Below are 26,142 nucleotides of genomic sequence, written 5' to 3' on the forward strand. Positions count from 1 at the left end.
CGCGTGGCTTAAGGAGAGGCCTCCTTTCCCTTTCATGGACTAGGCTGTTCATGTAAAAATCTCTTAAAACTTATTGTTTTAAAAACATATTAAAAATATTATCATGTTAAAAACATCTCTCTCGAGGGGTTTTAGGCCAACTTAAAAAGAACATAGGTGGCAGAATTGACGTTAAAAAAAGAAATAATTTTGTGTTTTCCTTAATGAAGTACACACGCTGGAATAGCTCAGTTGGTTAGAGCGTGTGGCTGTTAACCACAAGGTCGGAGGTTCAAGCCCTCCTTCTAGCGTTTTGGAAGAGAGTGCAAGTTTTATGTTTTAGTGCAAAAGCGCACGTCTTGTGCCCTTTCTTTTTAAAGTGAACACTATTAACAACAAATTTTGCTACCCGTCCTCTTTTTCTCTTTCTCCAAGGCCTTGGCTAGCCTCTTTCAGAATTGCCCACATCGGCTATGTTGCTGTTGCAATCCTCTTTCCCGCAGGAGGGCGTCAAATAATTACCCCCTGCACAATTCACATACAGCAAAACCGAGATGGCCATGCTCCTCAGTGAATTGGAGCGCTTCGAGCAGGAGATGAAGGAATTGGGCTCCGAGCTTTCCGCTCCTCTGGTTCCCCGACCTCCTTTGCCTCCTCCCCCACGGCCCGTTCCAAGTCCAATTAGTGTCATTTCATCTCCCCCTGTTGCATCTTTGTCTGCCCAGCCTTCCACGTCTTCTTCGTCGACTTCCCTATTCCTATCACAGGTAACTGTCCTGGGATCTTTCACTGTTTCAGGGATTTTTTGCTTCTCATGTCTGCTTCCAATCAATTATAGCCCTTACATATTCTTTCTTGTTGAATTGCAGTCGCCTTCGAGACCTCCCCCTCCAAAACCACCTTCGCTTCCACCGCTAGCTAGCCCCCCCATTTCAACTGGACAGGTGACTGCTACCCCTTGGCTAGTCAGTCCTGCAGGGGGGACTTCAACCACGACAGTCTCGTCATCTCTTTCGGTGTCAGCCGGGCTTCCAACTTCTGCCTCTTCCCAATTCACATACTCGACATCTGGTTTAGCTTTTCCGCCACCTCCACCTTCAAATCCTGCTTCAAACCCTGGGACATCAGCTTCTTATTTTCCTGTGCCTATACACCTTCAGCAGCAGAACCCTCAGCCGCAGCAATATCAGCAGCAGCAGCAATATATGCAATATCAATCACAACAATACCAACCACAGACACAGCAGCCAGCCGTCGTGCAAGCCCCGCAATACACATACCAAGCTGTTTATCAGGCACCCCTCTCAACTGCAGACATCTTTTCTCTTCCACAACAACAGCAGGTGGTTGTTATCTACTATGTTAAACTGTACAATTGTGGATTTTGAGTTTATCTGCATATGTATAACTTCAATATGACACCCAGAATTATCGAATTCTGCACCTTATCCTGTATAATTCGCTCAATATGTGCTGATTATTTTCATATTGACGAACCCTATTTGCAGGATACCTCACTGCATGCAGTGTGGATTAAACAGGATGGCCTAGTCGAACAGGCTAGATGTTTGTCTAAGTCAATATAGGGTTAGGCTTCAGAGCTAAACCCTAATCCGAGGCAAATATCATTTAATGCATCTTACTGCTTCCGCTGGATTATGAGGATGACTTTAGGACTAGATTAGAAGAGCACACATCGCAATTAGTGCTGTGTAGATCTAGGCTAGGGAGTGAGTGGATTGGTCCACAATAGATGTTGATCTAAGTCACTATAGGGTTAGGCTTTATAATCAGAGCTAAAGCCTAATCCGAGGCAAATATCATTTGATGCATCTTACTGCTTTCGCTGGAGTTGTGAGCCCCATATGAGGATGATGTAGGGCTAGACTAGAACAGCACACATCACACTTAGGGCTTTGTAGATTTAGGCTAGGGAGTGAGTGGATTGGTCCACAATGGGCTGTTCATATGCCCGATCCATATGAGCTGTTTTAGGGACCGCGTGGGCCAGCCTTATGTATGCGTTTTGCAGCTGAGATGTGGTTTAAATTTTAGGTGAACGACGGCTATTTGGTGGGCAAGGTTGGCTTATCTCATGGTCGGCTGACAGGTGGAGTTGGTCTCTGCTTGGGATGGCTGATGTCTTCATGACTGGTTGGTCCTTCTAGGTCTGAATCGACTGGTCCAGGTAGGAGGGCAGGCTGCGCCTCACCATATATTGGTGTCAGCCCTTGGACAGACTAGGGACCAGTTTTAAGGGAAGGGGAGCAGACCAGCACCTCCCTCCCTTATTTAAGGGTCCATAGGGTTTTACTTCCCTCAACCAACAGCAAGCCAATGAAGCTCCAGAAGAGCACATGACAACAAGAGGAATGGGGACTTGTCGCAGTACCACATCGCACTATTTTGGTACCAGGCTGAGCACTTTAAGGGTCCATAGGGTTTTACTTCCTTCAACCAACAGCAAGCCAATGAAGCTCTAGAAGAGCACATGACAACAAGAGGAAAGGGGACTTGTCGCAGTACCACATCGCACTATTTTGGTACCAGGCTGAGCACCTTGAGTACTGCAGGTGTGAGGTACACCATGAGGGTGCGTTTGTATCGGATTTTGTATGTGTTAGATGTCATTTGTACTTGATTCCTGTGGGTTCCAATACCACACATTGTGACTTTCCACTCACACTAGGGGAATGTTAATAATTGCCCATGAAGGTGAAGGCTCTCATAGATTGACCAGTGGCGGTTGGTCAGAATATGGATAGCAATCATTTGTCTGCGCTCATAGCCAGCAAACTTCCAAGGAGCTACAATGGGTTGATGACAACCTTGTCAGTTTGAGAGAAATCCAAGCCACTCATGAAGCTCGGTCCATTGTCGTTCCAGGAGGTGGCTACAAAAGTTGTTTGAGAGAGTTGGTGATGACAAGGTCTTTGTTGCTTTGGGCAATGGCAAGGTTGGGGCTAAGGGTAAGCTCAAGAAGAAATATTCTAAGGGATCTGAAGATGACTTTAGTGAAGGATTTGTGAAAGCAAAGATCAAGGAGTTTCAGTCTTTGAAGTGAAAGCCTCAATTTCAGCATCTATCCGAGGAGATGATGACCAAGCAAGTTTCAATATCACCAAAAGAAAAGGGAGATCAAGAGCTTTCTCTCTTTTCTCCATCAAAAGACATCTCTAAGCATTCACATACTTCAAGGAAGTGTTCCTGGAGTCCTGCATCGCACCAGAAGCGTCATACTTCAAGAAAAGGAGGGACGAGCTCGAAGCCTCACAGGAGACGAAGCCGAAAGCATGGAAGAAGATCTCCCAATTCAAGCCTATCCTCTTCTAGTTCTTCTTCTTCTCTTCCGCATCTTCTTTTCGATCCCGGGACGCTCTCGTCATAAGCGCAGAAGAAGGAGATCCAGATCTCGAAGCAAAGACTTCAAGGAAGGTGGTAAGTCAGTCAAGTTTACTACTTTTAATGGAAAGTATGGAGCCACTCAAAATGCTTTGCAGCTCATTCATCAGTTTGATATAGCCTTCAAAACGGGGCACTATCGCGAGAAGTCCAAGTTAAAGATTGTAAGTCTTCACCTGATAAACAGTGCCAGTGCTTGGTGGGGAGCTCTTCTAGTTGCAGAAGAGACTCCAAAGACATGGAAAGACTTTAAGAAGCAGTTTTATGAGCAGTTTTTGCCCAAGAATTTCTTTGATGGTTCATTCAGCCTTGGAAAGTGTGTGCATGGCAGCCTCCAACACCATCGAGACATATAATCAAAAGTTTTGGACAGCTTATCTTCAGATCACACCCTTCAAAGAAATTTCAGAAAATCCGAAGATTTGGAAGTATCGAGCGGGATTGCTTCCCAACATACGAACTCAAGTAAGCATTGATTGATTCAAAGAAGACGAAGCTCGGAGATTTGATGCATTCAGCTTCTGTGGCTGAACTGTTAAGGGAAGACCTCCTTCACACTATGGCAGAAAATGGGAAGGGTGTGGATACAAGAGGGTTGTGGCACGAACCCAAGGCTCAAAGAGATCTTAGCCTCAGAAGCCGAGGGGCCCATTCAAGCCTTTCAAAGGGAAGTCAAAGTTTACTCCAGAACAAGTTGAAGGAGGGTAAGTGTTTCCTTTGTGGAAAAGAAGGGCATATGGCTACCTAGTGCCCCGAAAGGTCTGCGGGTCCAAGGGAGTAAAAAACGCCAAGAGAACTGCCAAACTTGTGGCGGGAGGAGTCCCATATATGTTGGGTAGAACCACAGAACCAGGAAACTAAGAACTTTGCCTCACATGGGGTAAAGTAAGAGATTAGAATGCCTTAATTCTTTTTGATCTAGGAGCTACCGATAATTTCATTTTAGAAGATCTAGATTTGAGACTAGGAATTAAGACAGAAGAATTGGGATTATCATTGGATGTAGAGCATGTTTTTGAAGGGGATCTAGTCAAAGTCACACCTTTGATTGGAAAGCTCAGAATTCATGTTTTTGCCGTACGCGTTCCGTATGGCCGTATGTACAGCTTTCCGTACGTGACTTTTTAGGGGGGGCGAAATCGGGATCTATACCTTATACTTTGATGTGCCTCCTATTTTCTATTCCGTACAACACGTTTGTGAAGGCTCCCGAATCTCGAGAAAGGCTGTACGCCCATGACCCGACTCTCCCGCCTGCAAACCGACCTTGCTGCCTCAAGAGCCTATTTAGGCAGCCCTTTGCCCTCTTCTTCAGCACATAGATGACAGTCCCGAGTCCCGACTCCCCTCAGACCTTCACTCTTGAGTTTGTGCAGCCTCTACCTACCTTGGAGGTGAGTGGTCACTGTACAGTTGCAGCCCGCAGCCTGCCTCTACGCTCTACCTACTCCAAGCGTCAAGGTAATTGCAATGGCTGCTCTCTTTCCCCGTTTTGCAGCAAGTGCTCTCTCTTTAGTTGATGCTAGATAACAGGGCTGCTTGCAAGGGCTTCAAGCCCTCTTTGGAAATTGTTCCTTTGCCCAATGCCTTATTTGCCCTCTTTTGCAAATTTGTAGCTTGCAGATCTGCAAATGGGAAGACAAAAAGGACCAGAATGGGAATTTGTAGAGGCCTTAAAGCCTTTGGGGAAGGGCCAATACACTTGCAAATGTAAATATTGCCCTCATTCATGGGATGGAGGACCGACACGTATAAGGACATATTTTCTTGGGCTCACAGGCTTGGGGGTTGACGCTCCTCCCAAAAATGTGAAAGATACTTGTCGAAGATTGCAGGCAAAGGCGGCTTTGAAAACTGCTACAAAACATCTTGTTGAAGATGTGGCTGATTTGGGAGATGCCTCAGTGAGTTTTATTGCAAGTGGAAATGCATTTGTCAATGCATATGTGCCAAAGCAAAAGAAGCAGAAGATGTCAAAGGGAGCCTTGGCCAAGGCATGGGAGTCACAGGCACGGAAGGATGCATACATTGCTCTCCGTCGTTTTTTCTTTGCAGAGGATATTCCTCATTGGAAGGTGAGGAGCCCTTACTTTTGGAGATGGTTCGTGCCATTGACCAAGTTGGGTCTACCTTCAAGCCTCCATCCCACAATGTTTTGCGCACAACGGAGCTAACTAATGAAGCAGTATGCATAGATCAAGAGATGCTACAGTTCCGGGATAAGTGGAAAAAATATGGCTGCACCATAACTTGTGATGGCTGGTCTGACACTCGGCACCGGCCTATAATCAATATCATGGTCTTATGCATATTTGGTTCAGCCTTCTTGAAGTCCGTGGACACAAGTGGGCAGTATAAGGTAGGGGAGTACATCTTTGGGATACTGAAAGATGCCATTCTTGATGTTGGGGCTGAAAATGTGGTGCATGTGTGTGGGCAATGCATGTAAGTGTGTGCGACTAGGAGAATTGGTGGAGGAAGAGTGGCCTCACATTTTCTATACTAGATGCACATGCCATTGCCTTGACCTCTTGTTTGAGGACATTGGAAAGCTTGCATGGGTGAAGCCAGTGTTGGTACATGCTAACATGATTGTGACATTTGTTACCCGGAAACACACCGTGTTAGCAATGTATAGAAAATTCAACAAGAAGGAATTGGTGAAGCCAACACAAACACGGTTTGCTTACATGTTTATCATGTTAGCAAACTTGTTGGATGAGAGGGTATACAATGGATTGCGCCGCATGGTTGTCAGTGATGAGTATTGCAAGAAGAAGGTGTTACACATTGTGAAAGCACAACAGGTGTCTTCTATTATATTGGGTGCTTCATTTTGGCAAGATGCAAGACTCATTGTGAAGCTTTGTGCACCTATTTTGAAGATCCTTCGCCTGGCTGACAGGGAAGGGGCTACCATGGGACTTGTATATGAACTCACTGATCGGATGGTCAAGAAGATGGCAACTATTGATGGGATTAACTTCCCAAAGTTGGCTGATGTTAGAGCCTTGTGTGTTGATAGGTGGGATATGATGCATTCTCCATTGCATGCGGCAGCTTTTGTTCTCCATCCTATTTGGAGAGAGAAAAATCTAGATAGTGACAAGGAGGTGCACGATGGGTGGATGGATGCCATAGAGCAGTACACCAAGTATGATGTTGACAGCCAGGGCACCTTATGTGAAGAGTTGGATATTTACAAATCCATGTCGGGCACATTTGCTCGTGCGATTGCAAAGGATGATAAGAGAATGCACCAAGGGGTGAAATGGTGGGAGACATTTGGGGCTCACACCCCAAATTTGCAGCGGCTAGCTCTGTGAGTGCTCTTGCAAGGCACATGTGCTTCTCCTTGTGAGAGGAGTTGGAGCACATTCTCTCTTATCCATACTAAAAGAAGGAATAGGCTGCTTCCAAAGAATACTGAGAAATTAGTATACATCCATACTAATTTGCGTCTCATTTCCAAAATCAAGGAAAGGGGATTTGAGAAGATAGAAGTGACCCTAGAAATGATCAACAAGGAGAAGGATGATGATAGGCTGCTAGCGAGGCAAGCAGATACAGAGGGAGAAGACATTGCAGCCCCTATTGTTACACTTACAAGAACGGTGGATGTTACTGCAGCTTCAAGCAGCTCTAGTCTTTTGGAGTTCCATGGCGAGGCAGATGAGGATGATAGTGATGAGGAGGAGGAGGAGGAGGATGAGGAGGGTGCGGGCATTGATGCAGATGATGATGATGATGATGATGAGGAGGAGGAGGATGAGCACGAGGATGAGGATGAAGATGCAGCTTGAGGCTTGAGCCTCATCGGTTGTGAACTGTCATGCATTTCAGGCTTTATTTCTGGGCTGTGGCAGCCTTTTCTTTATGATGTTTTGCCTTTCATGTTTTGGTGTGGGTGGACCATTCATTGCTAGGATTAGGCTGCCATGTGGGCAGCACATGGGCAGCACATGGGCTGCCATGTGGGCAGCAGAGAAAGAGAGGAGATACCTGGCAGGTCAGGTCCACCATGGTGGGTAGAAGTGGCGCAGGAGTGCCACAGGGCTGTCCATGGATGGCGAGGACAAGCATATGCAGGGAAACCTCAGTATGGACTGGCTGGAACCCTTCTAGGGCCTGGAACAGGGCTGAACAGAGTTGCAAGAGAGGCAGCAAGTTATGGAAGGCCGATAAGCAGGTTTGGGGCTGGTAATGACCCCATGAACAGGCTGGAATATGGGCAGGCCTGCCTGGGCCAGTGGTAGCCTGCCACGGGGCCAGGAAGGGACAGCCACAGGCTGGAGGAATGCCCCCAAGGGGGGCTTTATAGGCATCACAAGAAGGGATCGATGGAGGCCTGTTTGAGTTGGCTGGTAGAGGGCAGAAAGTCGGCCAGTACGAGGGGGCAAGCAGCCCCTATAAAAGGGGGACCTAGGGGCCTCCCCTATAAAAGGGGGCCCTAGGGGCCTCATTTGTCATCACTTGGAGTAGCCCTCAGAACAATAGACAGGAGCAGCATAGGGGCAGCCTTGGGCCTACATTTAGGAGGAGAAGGTGACCCAGAAGAAGCTGCAGATTGAACTAGAGTGGCAGCCCACCTAGGCTGGTATCCAGACAGTAAGGTGGAAGATATCGTTTGGACAGAGAGTCTCCATATGCTCAGTGGAGCACGCGGGCTTAGAGATCTAGAGTTGTCAAGCATATAGTAGGAGGACATTTTGGTATTGTATTGTGTTTGGTTTTGGACGGACAAAAATATATAAGTGTTGCATCTATATTTGTCTTTGAGCACAATCTATTTGCTGGCTCGCACACACATGAATGGTACTTGGGTCCATCTATCAGTCTTCCACTGCGGGATCCCTTTTGGTGGGATTTCATTTTCTAACACTTTTACGCAGGCCGTCTGCTTGCTAGGAATAAGTATGCAAAAATTACTAAAGCTATTAACTATAGTTAAACAATAAGTATTGCGTGTACTTGGTGATGTCGGAAGGGGTCCCATGAAATCCATGGTGATGTCCTGGAAAGGACTTTTGGGAATATGCAATGGCATAAGCAAACCTGCTACCTTATTATGGGACACTTTTGATTTTTTGGTAGATCTGACATCCCTGCACATAACTGTAAAATGACCTTTTGCATTTTAGGCCAATAAAAGCAGGGTTCTAACTTCTCCCAATGTACGATTGATGGCTTGTTGGCCACCTGCCAGGGAGTTGTGGCCATCATGGAGAAGCATTTGTTGCTTGTCTTTCAGCACATATAATCGATTCTTGTAGGAACTCCACCCATATTGAATTGAATAGTGGTTGGGTACGAGAGTAGTGGCTACCTGCCAGGGAGTCGTGGGCATCATGGAGAAGCGTTTGTCGCTTGTCTTTCAGCACATATAATCGATTCTTGTACAAACTCCACCCGTCTTGAATTGAATAGTGGCTAACTGAAATGGAGCATCGGCTGGGTTGTTTTTACCAGGAACATATTCAATTATACCCCCGAACTGTTGAAAAATCTGACTCCATCTGTATTGCTGATCACTCCACTGTGAGTTTGGCATTGTTTGAAGCCGTTTCATGGCTTCATGATGAGTTGAACCGTGAAAGCCAGTATCTCCCAGGTAGAATCCACATCAGCATGTAATGTGTTAGAATTATTAATATATTCTAGGTAGTGGCCAATGTAATGTAATAAGTGAGTTAGGGGCACTTTTCCCTCTTAGAGGTTTTCCCCCTAAGCACGGTCTAATCTCTAACTACGGTTAGTGATTAGATAGGGTTTTATTACTAAGACAAAACCCTTATCTCTTTCTTTGTACTCACACGTCATTCACTTCAGTTTAGTACACTTCGGGAGTGAACTACGTTCAGCTTCCAGCTTCTTGCTTCTAGCTACCGCATTTCAGCTCAATCACCAAGCGCCATCTCCCGTTCATCCGTATAGCTCCATCGCGACATGATGTCCGTATAGCCCATACAACTGTACGGATTCCGTACCACGGCTTCTTTCGTCCGTACACATGCGCAGCATTCTGTTTGTACAGTCCGTACGACTGTATGGATTTCCGTACATGCGTGTCAATTCGTTCGTACAGGCCGTACAGTTCTGCATTTTCGTTGTCCATACAGATTTCACCGTCCGTACCGCCCACACATTTCCTTACAATTGTCCGTACTCTGTACGGATTCCGTACAGTTCTGTACTTGCAGTTTTTTAATAGGCTAAAGGTGTCCGGTGTCCGTCATTTGCAGGCAGAGTTCATTTGCAGGCTCACTAGTGCATTCAACCATTGTTTGGCTTATCTTTTGGGAGCACATTTGAAGCTTTAGCAAACATTGCAGTAGATTTGCAAGTTTTGGAGAATTTTTGGGGCTTTTGCAATTGCATTGCAATCTGGTAGTGAAATTTGGGGCTTTTGCAGGCAGAGCGCAATATGTGTAACATTTGGGGCTTTCAGATCATTTGCCCTCTTATGTATGCAATTTCCCGCAAGAAATTGGGGCTTTTGCATTTGGGTTGCAATTTTGCAAGTAAAAGAGCATTTTGGAAGTTTGCAAGCAGTTCTGGACTCAGTACGAGTCAATTTGCAGACTTTTGCCATTTTTGCAGATTTTTGGGCATTCAGCAGGGCATTGAGGTACATTTTGAGCCTTTGATAGGCTGTGACATTATTTGTTACTATGGGCAGATTTTCTTTGGAGATTTTACTTGTGCATTTGACATCCCAAAAAGGGATTTTACTTGGTCAATTTGTTGTGTTTTTTGAGATTATTGAGGTGCATTTTGAGCCTTTGATAGGCTGTGACATTATTTGTCACTGTGGGCAGATTTTCTTTGTAGATTTTACTTGTGCATTTGACATCCCAGAAAGGGATTTTACTTGGTTAGTTTGCTGTGTTTTTTGAGATTATCTGGTGAAAATGGCTCATAACAACCCCAATGAGGTGTTCGTAGTTCTCACATAGGAGGATAAGTTGGATGGCACCAACTACTCCTTGTGGAGTTTCATGGTTCGCAATATCTTGGTTGGCAGACATCTTTGGGATTATGTTAATGGAGATGAAGCAAGACCAGATACAGTGGCTACACTTGTCACTCCTACAGCTGGAGGCAGGGGTAGAGGTACAAATGCAGCACAAGTAGTTGGAGCAGCCGCTCTAGGAGCTCTCACAGCAGAGCAGAAAAGATGGGAATCTAGAGATGCATAAGCTCTTTCAGTGATTTCTCTATCTGTCAAGAGGTTCATTATACCTCACATTCGGTCATGTAAGACATCTATGGCAGCTTGGGAGATACTAGAGAGTATGTTTGCAGCAAGAAATGATGCCAGAGTTTCCTTTCTGAAGCGAGAGCTTTCCCATACACATATGGATGAGGGAGATTCCATGAATTCTCATCTCACAAAGCTTTAGGACTTGAGGGAACAGTTGCTGAATATTGATGAAGTCATTCCGGATTCATAGATGATCACCACTACTCTGAACTCTCTTCCTAAGTCCTATCTCGGTTTCCATTCCTCGCTGAATTTGTCATTGAGGGGGAGGGCAGCAATCCTCTCTCTTTTCACGAGTTGGTAGGACTTCTGTTGCAGGAGGAGCAGACTCGTAGAAATATGGCAACCCGGGCTTGGCGAGCATGCCATGCTCCAAGTTCAAGCCCAAGGATAAAGGGCAGCAAAAGCCACATGCCAATCAGCCCACACATCAGCATAAAGCTGATTTAGGACAATCCTCTTATAAGGCTAAGGGTGATGCAGATAAGCAGAAAAAGAAGGGCATTTGTCACTATTGCAAGAAGCCGGGTCATTATATTGGAGAATGCAAGAAGCGCATAGCCAAAGAGAAGAAAAGGGATTCCGGTATGGCTGTGTTAGATGCATCAGCTCCTCATTCTCATGATGGGGGAGATGTTGCAGCCAACTTTGTGGAAGAGCACTATGCCTTTCTGTCTTGCACTTCAGATTTTTCAGTGGGTAGTTCAGATGCTACAGCCAGTAATGATGATGACCCTTATGCTTTCTTGACTTGTATGATCCTTCAAAGGATGCATGCTCTCTTAATGTCAATGAGACACTTCATACTTGGTATTTTGACAGTGGTGCTTCAAAGCACATCACTTCCAAGAAGAGTCTGTTTGTATGTTTGCATCCTCCACCCACCAAAAAGAAGGTGACTTGTGTAAATAATTCTTCTTATTCAGTGTGTGGAGTGGGAGACATTATTTGCACACCCATTGATGGCACGGATTTCAGAATTTTAGATGTTCTCTATGTGCCAGGCATAAAGAAGAATTTGCTTTCAGTGTCCTCACTCAATAGAGGAGGATTTCAGGTTGTTTTTGATGATGATAAGTGTGCAGTCAGAGACAAAGAGAATGACTATGCTTTGATGTTGTCTGGCACTTTGTATCGGGGTCTTTTTCAGCTTGATCTATATGAAAAAAGATCCGATCTTGCATTATCAGTGAGCACTCCCACTGCTGCGATGCAGAATGGGGAGTTATGGCATGTTTGGTATGGGCACATGGCAGCTTAACGACACTTTAGAGGCATGATATGGTTGATGCATTGCCTCCTTCAGAGTCTCCTACTCCTCATGCATGTGAAGGTTGCATCCTTGGCAAGATGCATAGACTTCCTTTCAAGAAGGATGGTGCAGTGTGAGCTACGCGGAAATTACAGCTTATTCAGAGTGATGTCTGCGGTCCCATGAGGACACTTGCTTTTGGGGGTTATCTCTATTTTGTTACATTCATAGATGACTTCACCACCTACACTTGGGTCTATGGTCTCAAGGCAAAATCAGAAGTGTTAATGCATTTCAAGCACTTTGTGGCTATGGTTGAGAATGAGACAGGACTCAAGGTGCAGACACTTCGCACAGATCCAAGGGGAGAGTATATGTCTCATGAATTTGAGGCATTTTTGAAGGAGAGAGGTATCACGCATTAGCTTACAGTGAGGCTTACACCTCAACAGAATGGCAAAGTTGAGCGGAAGAATCGCACTGCCATGGAGATGGATAGATGCATGCTTATAAGTAAGAAGTTGCCTCACAGGTTTTGGCTTGAAGGCCTCATGTGTGCCAACTATATTTTGAATCGGGCTCCCACAAAGGCAATCACTCCCTATGAGGCATGGCATGGGAGAAAGCCTTCAGTGGACCATTTCAGAGTTTTTGGTTGTGTTGCATATGCCCACGTGCTTGTGGAGTTGCGACACAAGTTGTTAGATAAAGCACTTAAATGCATTTTTGTGGGATATAGTTCACAAAGCAAAGGCTATCATCTCTACAATCCTGCTACACGTAAGATTTTTGTTAGTAGAGATATTATATTCTCTGAAACTTCAGCACATATAATGCTGAATTTCAGATTCCAGCTTCTTCAGATGATGTGTTTGAGGGGATGCTTACTATAACATTTGGTTCCTCGCTGAAAATCAGAATTTACAGCAACCTCTTCCAGATCCACATGCCCCGATTCAGCCAATGGCACCTCCATAGGGTGTGGATGAAGTTGTTAGGCAAGAGATTCAAGAGAGACATGCAGCCAATGTTGGAAAGGTCACCTCCCCATCTGTAAGCCCCCAAATGAGGAGAGCGTGGGGGAGGGAGACCTAGGGCAGGATGTGCCCAAAGAGAGATTACCTGGATGTGTAGATCTGGGACAGATCTGGAGCATTCATGGTTGGTGGGGTATCCCAAGGATGAAAGGCTGCATCAGGAGCAGCTCATGTGCAGGAAGATGATGGGGACACAGTGTCTTGGATTAGGCCTGGCATGAGGCACTCAGTGGACTGCAGCAGGACCCTATGAAAGGCGCGCTGACATTAGCATGTGTACGGAGCAGGGTACAAAGCTGTACGGATCTGTACGGGCTGCTGCAGGGCAGTGTACGGAAGAGGTACGGCCAGGACAAGGCGCCGGCAAAGGGCTGCAGCAAGGTGCAGTATAATGGGGGTCTATGGGCAGGTCTATGGCTTGCAAGCAGGGCTGACAGGTGGCAGGACAGCAGCAAAGGAGCTGGACCCTGCATGGAACAAAGGGCCAGCAAAGGGCCCTTATATAGGGCTGGTTGGGCTGAGCCAACCAGGTCGGTTGGGCCAGCCAACCTGGTCTGTCCAGTCGGCCCGGTCAGGGCAGACTGGTCGGTATTTTTGCCAGGCCTTAGGGCCTATAAAAGGAGAGGCTTGTGGCCTCATTTCACATCCAACAGTTCAGCAAAAGCAGGAGCAGACAGGAGCAGCCAGGAGCCACTCCCTTGGGCCTCACACTGGGGGTGAAGGAGAGTTGACGGTGAGCTGCAGACTGAGTTCCTAGAGGCTGGACCTTGGCTGTCTTCTAGGGCAGCAAGGTGTTGTGATCACATTCTCTGGAGCAGCCCTCTGACAGCAAACAGGAGCAGTAAGAAGGCAAGCCTTGGGCCTATACACAGGAGGTGAAGGTGACCGTGAAGGAGCTGCAGACTGAGCTTGAGTGGCAGCCCACCTAGGCTGGTTTCCAGACAGCAAGGTGGAGAGGATCGTTCTGGACGGAAAGTCTACAGACGCTCGAGGTGGAGCACAGCCAGTAGATTGGAGAAGGAACTTGTGGTTAGATCAGAGGACCACACCATTGGTGGTGGGACTCTGGATCCATCTATTTTGCATTGTGTCCATAGTTTTGGACGGAAATATATATTTTGGTGGTTTCTCTATCTGGCTGGTTCATTGTCTATTGATGAGTCTGCACATCTATATTGAATGCACATAAGTAAAGAAGTTTGTGATTCCACACCCCACACGCACACTGTGTGAGCTCCTGGGCATTACTATAAGTCTTCCGTTGTGTGTACCCTCTGTTGGGTAAAATTCTAACAGCCAAAACAGTCGTGAAATGGTTGCTACAGACTCTCAGGGAGAGGAGGCTTGAGGCCCCATTGCCTTACTCTTTTGAAGAAGCAAAGGATAATGTGCATTGGATACATGCCATGCACAATGAGTTGCAGTCCATAGAGAAAAATCAGACTTGGGATGTTGTGGATTTGCCACTAGGTAAGCATGCCATTGGTACCAAGTGGGTTTTCAAGGTGAAAAGGAAGCCAGATTGGGTCTATTGACAAGTACAAGGCACGGCTGGTTGCAAAAGGCTATGCACAGAAGAAGGGCATAGATTATGAGGAGACGTTTGCTCCTACATCCCGGATGACCACCATACGGTCAGTTATTGCAATGGCTGCAATTTTGTGTGGAATGTCCATCAGTTGACTGTTGGACATAAAAACAGCTTTCGTTAATGGGGACTTGCAGGAAGAGGTTTATGTCAAGAAACCTCCTGGATTTGAACTTTTTGGCAATGCACTTCAGGTTTGCAAGCTTAACAAAGCTTTATATGGGCTGAAACAAGCCCCACGTGCATGGTATGCCAAGATAGATGCATTCTTGGCAAGTAAGGGATTACACAATAGTCCCACGAAAAGCACCCTCTACATCAAGAAGGATGGGGGATATTTTAGTCATCATTATTTATGTAGATGACATGCTGCTCACAGGGTCAAATGAGGATATAATTGCAGATTTCAAAGCTGAGCTGAAAGCTGAATTTGACATGACAGATTTGGGCATGTTCAATTTTTATTTGGGGATCCAATTTATACAAGACAAGCGTGGCAGTATGTCTCAATCCAAGTATGTGCAGAAGCTCTTGGATAGGTTCAACATGCATGATTGTAAGCCTATTGCCACTCCCATGGAGCTGGGGCTGAAGCTTACTATGTATGATGCTGGTGAATCAATGGATGTCACACTTTACAGCTAGGCTGTTGGATGCCTCATATACTTGTGCAATACCAGGCCCGATATTCAGTATGCAATATCTTAGGTGAGCATATATATGCACAGCCCAAAGACAACACATTGGCAGGTTGTAAAACGCATCTTCAGATATTTGCAAGGCACAAAGTCTTTTGGCTTGATGTTTCCCAGGGGGGTGACTTGCAGATGCATGCTTACAGTGATTCAGATTGGGCTGGAGACTATGATACCAGACAGTCCACTAGTGGTAATTGTTTCTTTTTGGGCAACGCTTGCATTTCTTGGCTGAGCAAGAAGCAATCTACAATGGCTACTTCCTCATGTGAAGCTGAGTACAGGGCAGCTTTCACAACGACAGTTGAGTGTGTTTGGCTGCGACGTTTGTTCGCTGATCTTCGTCTCAGATGGGGTACAGTAGTGATGGAGCAGGAGCCAGCAGCAAGGAATGTTATGCTCTAGCCAATATAGCATGACCTCGGAAAGATCGGTAGGGCATTTTCTCTTAGATGACCGACTTCCGTAATATTTTACGTGCGTAAATTAAATGGTCAAGGGAAGTAACTGCCAAGGTCCTAGGTGAGGGTGTATTGGCATCGACTAGGTGGTTCTGAGTGCTCAGGCCTAGGTGCACCTAAATGTGTAAGAATGCCAAGGGGCAAATGTTTTAATTGTGCCCCAAGAGAGGGGTAAATGGTGTACCAAGCTAAAGGTCTAAAATGGTGACATGTGGCAAGAGGGAACCATCTAGGGAATTGTGGGCTTGTGGATAGGCATGAAGGAAAGGAATTACATATCTTTGGTGTGCATGCAATCCATGAGTGAGGCTGGGAGGATAATCGGATGCCAGCGCCTGTAATTGTGCCGGGAAATAGAAGAGATTTAAATTAGAGCTTATCATTTGGTATCAGAGCGCAGGCACGGGATGTGTGACGACGGACAGTACGTAGTGTGATAGTCACGAACGTCATCACAGGCGCGGGATTTCTTGGCGTGAGGACCTGGCTTCTCGCGTCATGGCTACTTGAAGAGGGAAGATGCGTGGCTGACTGGCTTGACGAGGTACGGCGAGGACACGACCAGAGTTGGGGGATGGAATTGACGTGCATCTTCTCCATAATGGTCGTTCGCTCGGAGCCTATCTTTTGCAAGTTCCCTCGCTTGTGCACCCTAAGACGAGTCGCTTGCGCACCCTAAGACGAGTCGCTTGCTGAGTTGGCGCTTTGTTTCCTTCAAAGGTCTGATCGACGCTGGCCTATAACGCTCTGCTCGCTTCCATGCGGGGCAGAGATATGATTATGAAGTTTGGAGTTCCAAAGGTGACTCTGATATTGATACCGGCACGATCGAAAGTGTTGCAAGCGCTGATCAACCTGAAGCGGAGTCTTCTGAAGAGGATCGCTACATAGCTGTTCCGAAGGTCACCCGGTTCTTCAAAGGAAATCGGGATATCTGCATTATGTGGAGTTTCAAGGGGGCATTTTTTTCCTTCTATATAAATTTACAGTTTCCAGTTTGCAGTCGATTTATTCCTGTACAACAGAGGGAAAGTTGAAGAAAAAAAAAACTATTTTCCCTTTTGAAAGAATGGAGGCAGAGGGACAAGATTCCAGGGTAAATCCTGGTAAATCTAGAGCGCGATCTACGCAACAAGTGTCCCATCACACAACACCTACTCTGGTGGGTAGGATTTCTGTACTAGAAGATGCCTTACAACAGATCATGAACCAATAGCTTCAAGTGAATGCTAGTCAAAATGAAATTAGAGAGATGGTGCAAGCCTTGTCGGCTAGACCATCTAGAAATGAAAAGGGCAAAGCTCCAGCAGAGCCAGAGCCCAGTATACACTCGTCGGAACGTGCGAAGGTCAAGGTACCTAATATTGCTAATTATAGACCGAAAAAGTACGCTGGTCAGATGACCGAGCGCAGTTCTGATGTGATTGAGGTTTGGTTACACAAGTGGGAAGAAGCCTTTGCCATTTGTGAAATCAGATCTGATCTAAAGAAAATTCACGAGACCACTCACCTGTTTATTGAGGCAACGGATAGGTGGTGGATAAAACAACAAAAAGATCAGGTTGTCCCTACCACCTGGAAAGGGTTTAAGGCTGAATTTAAGAAACACTTTCTTCCACCTGACGAAGAGTCCCGAGCTTGGGATGCTTACAGAAACCTTCGCCATAGGAATTTGTCGGTGGCAGAGTACACTGACAAGTTCAGGGAATGTGTTATGAAAATAACAGACCCTCTCCCTATGTCGGTTCAGCTGAAGGACTATATCTATGGACTGAACGATAAGATTAAAATGGAAGTTCGGGCTAAATATGTGACTACATTAGATGAATCTATTGCAGTAGCCCTGAACTATGAGGATGCCAAAGGCAGACCTAGTGGGTTTGTGCAGGCAGGGACTCAGCATGAGTACCCGAGAAAAGGGAGATTTCAGAGGAAATGGACTTCAAAGCCAAGTGTCTCGCAGCCAAGTGGCCAAACCAAGGAGGTGAAGCCGGTTGAGGGACAAGCAAAGACAAGCACCACCGTTGGGGTGAAAAGAAAAGTAACTCCAATGGCAGCCCGGGCTTGGTCAAAGTCCTCGTTGACCCCTGAGCAAAAAGAAAAAGCTAGGAAAGAAGGATTGTGCTTTGGCTGCCTTCAATGACATCAAGACCGTCGCACGGCCGATATGATAATCTCTGAATGCGACGTGAAAATGCAGGAGAGTCCTAATGCGGAACATATGCAGATGCAATTGGCGGGACCTTCTCAGAGGTTAGTACGTGTGTTGTTAAGTGTGTCTGTTACTAAGTTAGTAAGCGGTGCACCTGATAACATCCTTTCAAGGCCCGCAGCAACGGGGTATACGGTTTTCGATGAGCCCGAGTTGATTAAAATGAAAGGACAAGTAGTCAATCATGATGTGATTGTATTGTTTGACTCAGCGTCAACGCACAATGTAATTAACTCGAAGCTTATTAAGAGGCTTAAGTTGAAAACTAGTCCGTCTGACTATGCTTAGACGGTCAGGATGGCAATAGACCTCCCTATAGATTAAGCTTTACAGAAGAAGCTGAGGTGCGAAGACAACTGGAAGAATACCTCAAGCTGGGGCAGATTCAACCCAGTTTTTCACCTTTTGCTTCCCCAGTGATATTAAAGAGGAAGAAAGATGATACTTTTCGCCTTTGTATAGATTACACAGCATTGAATAATATCACTATTAAGCACAGGTATCCGATGGCTCGAATCGATGATTTGGTAGATGCATTACATGGGGCCTTAATTTTCAGTAAGATAGATCTTAAGTGTGGCTACCATCAGATCCGTATTAGAGTCGAGGAGGTGCATAAAACCGCTTTTAGAAGCAGGTTTGGACATTATGAGTTTTTGGTAATGCCCTTTGGACTTACCAATGCTCCAGCTACATTCGTCATGCTTATGAACGATTTACTACGTCCGTATATCGGAAAGTTTGTAGTATACTTTATTGATGATATTCTGGTATTCAGTAAAAGTATTACTGAGCATCATGGACACTTAAGAATAGTGTTCAGTACTTTGAGGAAAGCCAGTCTTTATGTAAATAAGAAGAAAACTATACTGTGTATGGTCAGACTTGAATATTTAGGATTCATAATTACTCCTGAGGGGGTAGAAATGGATCAAAAGAAAGTGGCTGCGATACTGACTTAGCCAATCCCTCAGAGTTTGACCGCTTTGCGATCATTCTTGGGATTTGTCCAATTTTATCGAAGGCATATCAAAGGATATTATCGCCATTGGCTGATCTGACCTCAGATAAAGTACCTTTTATATGGGGATAGAATCAACAGGAAAGTTTTAACACCATAAAACAAGCTGTGGTCACAGGACCGGTGTTAAAAATAGTTGATCCCCAAAACCGTTGTTCCTTGAAACTGATGCAAGTGGCATTGCGGTAGGAGCAATTCTCCTCCAAGAGGGAAGGCCAGTAGCCTTTGAAAGCAAGAAGCTCTCTCCCTCTCAACGAAATTGGCCAACTCATGAATTAGAGTTGTATGCTGTTGTCCATGCTTTGAAAACATGGAGACATTATTTGTATGGATCAGAGTTTTATGTGGATGTTGATCATGATACTCTGAAACATTTTTGTAAACAACCTGACTTTAGAGGCCGCCAAGCTAGGTGGGCAGAATTCATGCAGGAGTTTAATTTGACGATTCGGTACTGAAGAGGGAAGGATAATAAAGTTGCTGATGCGTTGTCACGCATTATGCATAACATGAGTTTCACGGTGTTAGAGAGTGCCTCACTGAGGGGCATCACTTGGTGCATACTGACAGCCAAAGGAGAGCACGTGGGTACAGGAGAGTGCTATCCAATGAATGTGCACAACAAACGTTCGCCGAAGCTCACTAAAGAGCACACAGTGCAACCTGAGGAGTACAAGGACAGAAGTAGGAGCAGTACTTGTGCTCACCACAGCATCCAGGGCAGTGGATTGCTGCATGTTTGGGAATCTCTGGTGTAGCTTTGTGTAAGGAGTGTTTAGCTCAGATTTTGTGCAATAGACTCCGATATTTTTGGACTGTTCTACTGTTGTCGATCTCCTTAATTCTCTTGTAGGAGTTTTGGATTAGAGCATTCCCTTCTCTTCTCTCAAGGTTCTTCTGTTTATCCATTTCTATTGTTGCTGCATGGAGAAACTAGCCAAGGGTCTAGTTTTTTCTAACCAGATGGTAGTTCACCAGTCGCAATCAATTGAAGTTCATTATGTTAATGGGCCGGCACCTTGCTTTTAAAAGCTCAATGCTTCGTTCTGTTTGTCCAGTTGTGGCTTTCATATTATTGAGGTTGTTTTCACCATAGATATGGATGTTGCCACAGATGTGGATGTTCTTTCTAGCCTAGATGAAGTTGATGCACACCCTTTCAACTGTTCATAGATTTCATAAGGGGTGTACTTGAGTGTCATACATATTTCATAGAACTGTCTTGTTTCCAGTGGCAAATATGGGTAACGCCATCCTTCTCCCCTGGTTTTGTAAGTAAATAGTTGCTTGACAGGGCCTCTTCTGTTGTCTTTTTTACTGAGAGATTCCTCCTGTGTTGGTGGTGCTGAAGGACCTTTCAGGGAGAGTAAAGTTGAGTTTTTTTGAAGCCTCCAAACAGTTTGCCGAAGTTTTCATGCTCATTGTTAGTGTCATTTTATGACTTCTTGTTGTGACTGATGATTAATACTGAGAAAATACTTGACTCCTGATTAATGCTGAGGAAATACTAAGGTACATGTTTGTTGATTTGGCATTGCTAGTTGCATAGTTCGCATGATTAAACCCAGAAATTTCATGTCCATATGTTCTACTTTGTGTGCAAGCTGGCAGGCTCAGCAGTTATTCCAAAGGGATGCACAGACCATCACACCCGAAGCTCTTGAAAGTGTGAAGGCAGCTCTAGCAAGTGGAGATAATGAACATAAGGCTGAAACCAAGAAAAAAGCCATCCCACGAAAGGCAGCAGGGCAGACTTGGGAAGATCCAACACTAGCAGATTGGCCTGAAAGTATGGTTTCTATAAAATTTAGTCATTAATGTATTTCTTTGAAGCCAGCTAAAAATGTAATTGTGTGCTCAGCAGAGAATGAGAAACGATGGAACTGAAATTTTTTGACAGTGGGAAATTAGAGGTAAAATAAATCTCACAACTGTTGAAGAAATCAGCACAGGGGAGAACGTGAATACGTGGAACTGAAATTTTGTGACGGGGCAAGTAGAGCTAAAATAAATGTCAAAAGGTGGATCTCAAGCTTTTTGACTGGTACTGAGTGCTAAAGTGCACTACTAGGCTGCATGGTGGGTGTGCATGAATGGTAGGACTGAGATTTCCTATTCCAAGGTTGTACTAATTTCAATGATTTATTTTAGCAGTAAGGCATGCCGCATAGTTGCATATTGTACACAAGCTTTGGTTGAATAGATTTTGATAATATTTTCATGAAGAGTGTGTGCTGTAGTTTATGGTAAAGCATACATTATTTGCAGTATTAGCATAGGGACAAATAAAGGGTCGAGTGGCATCACCTTGAATTCCTCAATCAGGGTGCTGAAGCTTGCATTTGACTCTCGCCGTCATAGATTAGCACCTTGTATTATGTTATGCGTCTTCATCTGGATCTGCATGTAATTTGACAAGCATATTAGTGTTATCTTCAAGGCTTAGAGTAGCAAAATATGAAATCAGAGTGTAACTGAGCTTAATACAGTGAATGCTTCACTGCTATTGAATAGAAGAAGATAGGAGGTTTATTGCAAATGCACAAGCCTAGTACACAGCATTGGCAAGCAGTGAAGCGGGTCTTTCGATACTTGAAGGCCACCCAGCATTTGGGTTTACTCTGTGGTTCAGAGGTCCCACTTGTTTTGCATGCATTCACGGACAGCGACTGGGCAGGATGTTACGACACTAGGGTGTCACACAGCGGCAACTGTTTTATGCTTGGAGCTTCATGCATGTGTTGGTTCAGCAAGAAGCAGCCTATAGTTGCCACATCTAGTTGTGAGGTTGAGTACAGAGTAGCTTTCACAGCTATAGTAGAGTGCGTTTGGCTTCACAAGTTACTTGCAGATCTTGTGTTTGGCGGTTGCTAGAAACCCATTGTTTCATGCGCGCACAAAGCATATTGAAGTCCACTATCACTATGTTCGAGAGCGATTGTCTAGTGGAGACATCCAGTTGTCCTATGCTCCCACCGAGGATAACTTGGTAGATCTTTTCACAAAAGCTTTACCGCGGCCTAAGTTTGAGGCATTTCGACATGCTTTACACTTGGCTTCTTTTGTTATGTGAGGGATCACTCTGTACATATCATAGGTTGCTATATCCCTCTGGGACGAATATGTGCAACCATGATGTAGTTTCTAGGTATTCCTGAGATATTTATAGGATACTTCAGCCATACCATGCAGGGGTTTGTTAGCACTTAGCCCTAGTATGAGCCTTGTAGGTCAGGTCAACTCTATGAGTTGACTTCTTTGGTCAACCATATGGTTGACTTGGGGGCCATATAGGCTACCCTTTGTATTTTCCTCTTATCCACTTGAGCAGTACTACGTTTTGCTCTAGCTTGTTGTTTGCTTCCCGCACTCCACTCCCGTTCCATTGCTTCTTGTACCCAACAATTTGAGACCAAACATGGCCTCCCGAGCGGAGTACCGTCATCTAGTCCATCGGAAGAAACGAGTCTTTGTTCACCGAAACTAGAGATACTCAGATTGGCACACCTATGCCCGCACATTATATGACATCCCCAATGAGCCCACTTTTGATCTCTCGCACACACCATGACCCATCTCTTGCACTATATTCACTAAGGGGGGCGTCAATGACGCAATAATGAAGCTTTATAATGGTCGAGTGAAAGATCACAAGGGTTTATGCACTGAGTTGCAGACTGGATTGATATCCTAGCCTCGATCCTAGCAAAGCTTTTCAATGAAGCAGTTTGCCTCGGTTTTCCACGCACATGGACCCTCAACACCATCACACCTATTCACAAGGTAGGGGATCCCATGAGCTTAGAAAACTACAGGACCATTGATCGGGCATGTCATGTCTAAGATATATGCCTCAGTACTTGACATGCCGCTATGCAGGGGACTCAGGGCAGGCAGGGCTCCAATGTGATTACGGGACAATGGACTACATACTTGCACTCAAGAGTGACATAGAGGAGGCCAGGGCACGGAAGCATAGGGTCTATTGTTGCTTTGACCTTTGATAGGCCACTGGTTTGAGATTATCTCATCATACACATACCTTGGGGTTCTATTTTTTGGCCCTATGTTCACGATGAGTTCGGCGATGCAGGCCTACCTGAGCACAGGATACGCCTCTCTTGTGCTTCCACTCACACTTCTAGGACCCACGGACCAAGGTTCTCCTCTTTGACTCCTTTGTCCGACCTGCAGGCATGTATGGCGGCCCTTGCTAGGAGCCAGATCTCTCCTATACAGAGTGGACTCGAGTGGAGAGATTACAGGTTCTTTTGCTACACAGATGATCTGTAGTAAGCCATTAGTTCCCCATCAGATCATTCAAGCTGAGTTCGGGGCATGTCTATGGCAGTTAGATGCGACATTCTAGACTATCACTTACCTATACCGCGTGCGAGACCAAGGCTCTTGTACTGTAGGGTGATGTAGACTACCTTGGTTGGTGCTGTCCTCTTCTATGGCATCAGCAGCTTAGGGTGATCAGAGATGCTGGTATGCACACACATGCTAGGATGATGGTTCGAGAGACTATTTCCATATAGACAGGCTACCACCCTTGATGCCCCATTTGTTTCGTTTCGGGGCGACGAGCTGAACCAGATCATTTGAGAGGATCTTTTACAGCTACACACATTCAGGACCTGGTTGGCACCGATAGAGGTCCCTATGAAGCTCAGCTTCTATAGGGATCAGTGCTTACGCATCTCCAAGGAGGATGTCATTGACCCGCCAGGGTACACTCAGCTCCACCTACCACACTCACTTAGGATTGCCATTGGGCAGTCCCATGTTTTGTCCCACCGACTCCGTATCGAGGTTGGATGAGTGGAGGGCATCCCAAGAGAGAGTCGTATTGCACACTATGTGATCGACATGAGATCGAGTCAGAGAATCACTTTGCCTTTCGTTGCCTAGTCTACTTCGAGATTCGTGGACGATACCACGCCTCTTTAGAGACGGCTTCGGGCCCTTTTTCAGACTTCTTCATACCCAGAGTAGAGGTGCCTCTGCGCTTTCATTCATGAGGCGGTCCGACATAGAGACAGGGCCAAGAGGTGTTATCAAACTCATCTTAGAGTGTGATCACGGAGTTCTTCCAGCCATAGCATACTACCCCCTTGATCACGGATAGCAAGCGAGGTAGAGACCACGAGATCGAGACGTGGCACATTTGAAAGAGGAGAGATGCACATATCACACTAGCTGACATCTCATCTATGTTCAGACCCAAGGTACGGCGACAGGGGTTATTGTGGCACTTGTCAGACGTAGAGCCACTGCCAGGAGGTCACGACAGACTAAACTTCTAGACAATAGACAATGATCTATCACGGGCTTTTTGCATGCACATCCTAGTCCGTCACTGGGCATATTTTGAGATTTCATGTTGTGTTGTATATCAGATTAGGTTGTATTTGGTATGATAATGATGATGTGTGAGGACTATGACTATGGTGATATTAATGATGATGACATTGACTATCTCCTACACAGTTTTTCTAGCATGGGTTGGTTGGGATGCTCATGTAGTAGCTCCACCCTTTTTGCTCATTGTATCAGGTTTTCTATCAGTCTCATAGACCCATTAGTCTTTAGTAGACTTCAATAAACTTACTTTCTTTCATTCTTTCCTATAGCCTTGGAGCCCCTCAAGCTTGTGCCTTCTCTCCCCTCTCTCACATGCAGCCTTGCAGTCTTGAGCCCCTCCCCCATGCAACTACTTTGCTCACTCTTGCTCATTGTATCTGATTTTTTCAGTCTCATAGACCCTTCGGTCTTTCAAAGACTTTAATAAACTTCTTTCTTTCTTTCTTTTTACTGCAAAGCATAGCCATTTGTTGGAGATATCATAGCCAAAGAGTATATAAAGGTTTGTACTTCACTTGTCTTGTCATACTCGATGAATGAATCAAAGCCTTAATGGATTCTACATTTGTGTACCACTTCTTCACTCCCTAGCCTATCTCTCTCTCTCTCTCTCTCTCTCACTCACACAATGTTTTTAACATGGTATCAGAGCAGGCTCACCTTGCCATGTCATTCCAGACCTAACCCTAACCCAAAACCCTAATTCTGCTTAAGCCCTTCTTCTTGCAGCTGCCTCAGCTCTGCTCATTTCCGCTTCAGATTCAGCCTCATTTCCATCTCTGCACAGCCGCCTTCTACCTGTTTAGGGTTTCTGCACAGCCGCCATCCTTGCTGCCCTCATTTTGCATCTTTTTGTGACCATTTCTGCTCGTTTTTCAAGAGGCGGTTGCACACGTGCTGCTGGTCGGCATCTTCTTTAAGTGGTGTCTACATCAGAGGTGATTTCGGGTGTTTTTGTCATCTGCTCGAGCATTTCAAAATCCTAAATCACCTTGGGGCTGCATTTCCAGCCACCTTCGAGCCACTCTTAGCCTCCAGCTCATCTACAACAGTTGTGGAGGCCTGCTACTTCATTTCGAATTGTTCTAGGGAGCTGCCTTCCACATGGACAGCCTGTTTTTACACTTCAGAGTGCTCTGGTCACTGGTGAGCTGTTGTGAGGAGTCCAGACCTGCTGCAGCACTCAGCTCTACATTTCAGGGCATATAGCTGCTGGTTTTTGATTCGGGTTCATTCAGTTGTCCATTTCGAGGCGTATTCTTGTTGCTTTCCATTAGGGTTTGCATTTTGGCACCTTCGAGGTTATCCAACAGCAGCTGGACACGTTTATTCACTCCTTTCTCAAGCTGCTAATTCATTTCAGAGCCCTAGACATGCTCCTTTATTGGCTGGTTATGCATTTCATCTTGCTTCCTTTGCTACCTCAGTTTGACAGTATGGAGCCTCGTCCTTGTGGTGCAGACTCATCTGCACTCCCTTTAGCTAGGGATGAGCAGCATGACAAAGCATTGATGCTTATTGGTATGAGTTTGGTCAACAAATTGCTTCATCATTTTGACCTCACCACTTTAGCTAAGGAGAACAAGCTCAAGAATGTTTATGCTACATCTACTCGACCTGAGCAGGAAGCTTCATCTTCTATGTTGCATGATCTATTCCTATCTGAGGAGTTAGATGATGCTTAGCTCTTTGTGTGTTTGTGTTGAGTCAATAAAGGTTCTCCGCCTTGAGTTGTCCCTCTAAATTGAATGCATTTGGAGTCAATAAGAGGTACTCTGCCCTGGGTTGTCCCCCAAAAATGAATGTTTTGTTTTTAACTTTGGTTGGATGGTATTGACCACCCAGTTCCGAGTAGGGGGGGGTG

At 45.4% G+C, this 26,142-nt stretch overlaps 1 protein-coding gene, 1 non-coding gene and 1 pseudogene across 5 annotated transcripts in view; all 3 read left to right on the forward strand.

Annotated features, from left to right (window-relative positions):
* The first annotated feature begins 216 nt into the window (after nt 1–216).
* Nucleotides 217–290, forward strand: TRNAN-GUU (transfer RNA asparagine (anticodon GUU)). The gene has a single exon. It is a non-coding gene; the product is annotated as a tRNA-Asn (tRNA).
* A 110-nt stretch (nt 291–400) lies between these two features.
* The window catches only part of LOC147897983 (RNA-binding (RRM/RBD/RNP motifs) family protein), a 56,313-nt gene continuing 30,571 nt past the window's right edge, over nt 401–26,142 (forward strand). For 2 of the 4 annotated variants that reach the window (XR_015541695.1, XM_087380791.1), the window contains exons 1-3: nt 401–746; nt 849–1,325; nt 20,523–20,700. Coding sequence is in view for 3 of the 4 variants with exons in the window: in XM_087380791.1 (XP_087236917.1) it covers nt 534–746; nt 849–1,325; nt 20,523–20,700 (868 nt within the window). In the remaining variant the exon portion in view is untranslated. The remainder of the gene's footprint in view (nt 747–848; nt 1,326–20,522; nt 20,701–26,142) is intronic. The other 2 variants (XM_087380792.1, XM_087380793.1) reach the window with 2 other exon arrangements.
* On the forward strand, nt 6,414–7,184 carry LOC147897984 (uncharacterized; annotated as a pseudogene).

This window comes from Dipteris shenzhenensis, chromosome 10 (genome assembly GCF_047967505.1).
Source record: "Dipteris shenzhenensis isolate YYH24624 ecotype China chromosome 10, Dip_SZ_1.0, whole genome shotgun sequence".
Lineage (NCBI taxonomy): Eukaryota > Viridiplantae > Streptophyta > Polypodiopsida > Gleicheniales > Dipteridaceae > Dipteris > Dipteris shenzhenensis.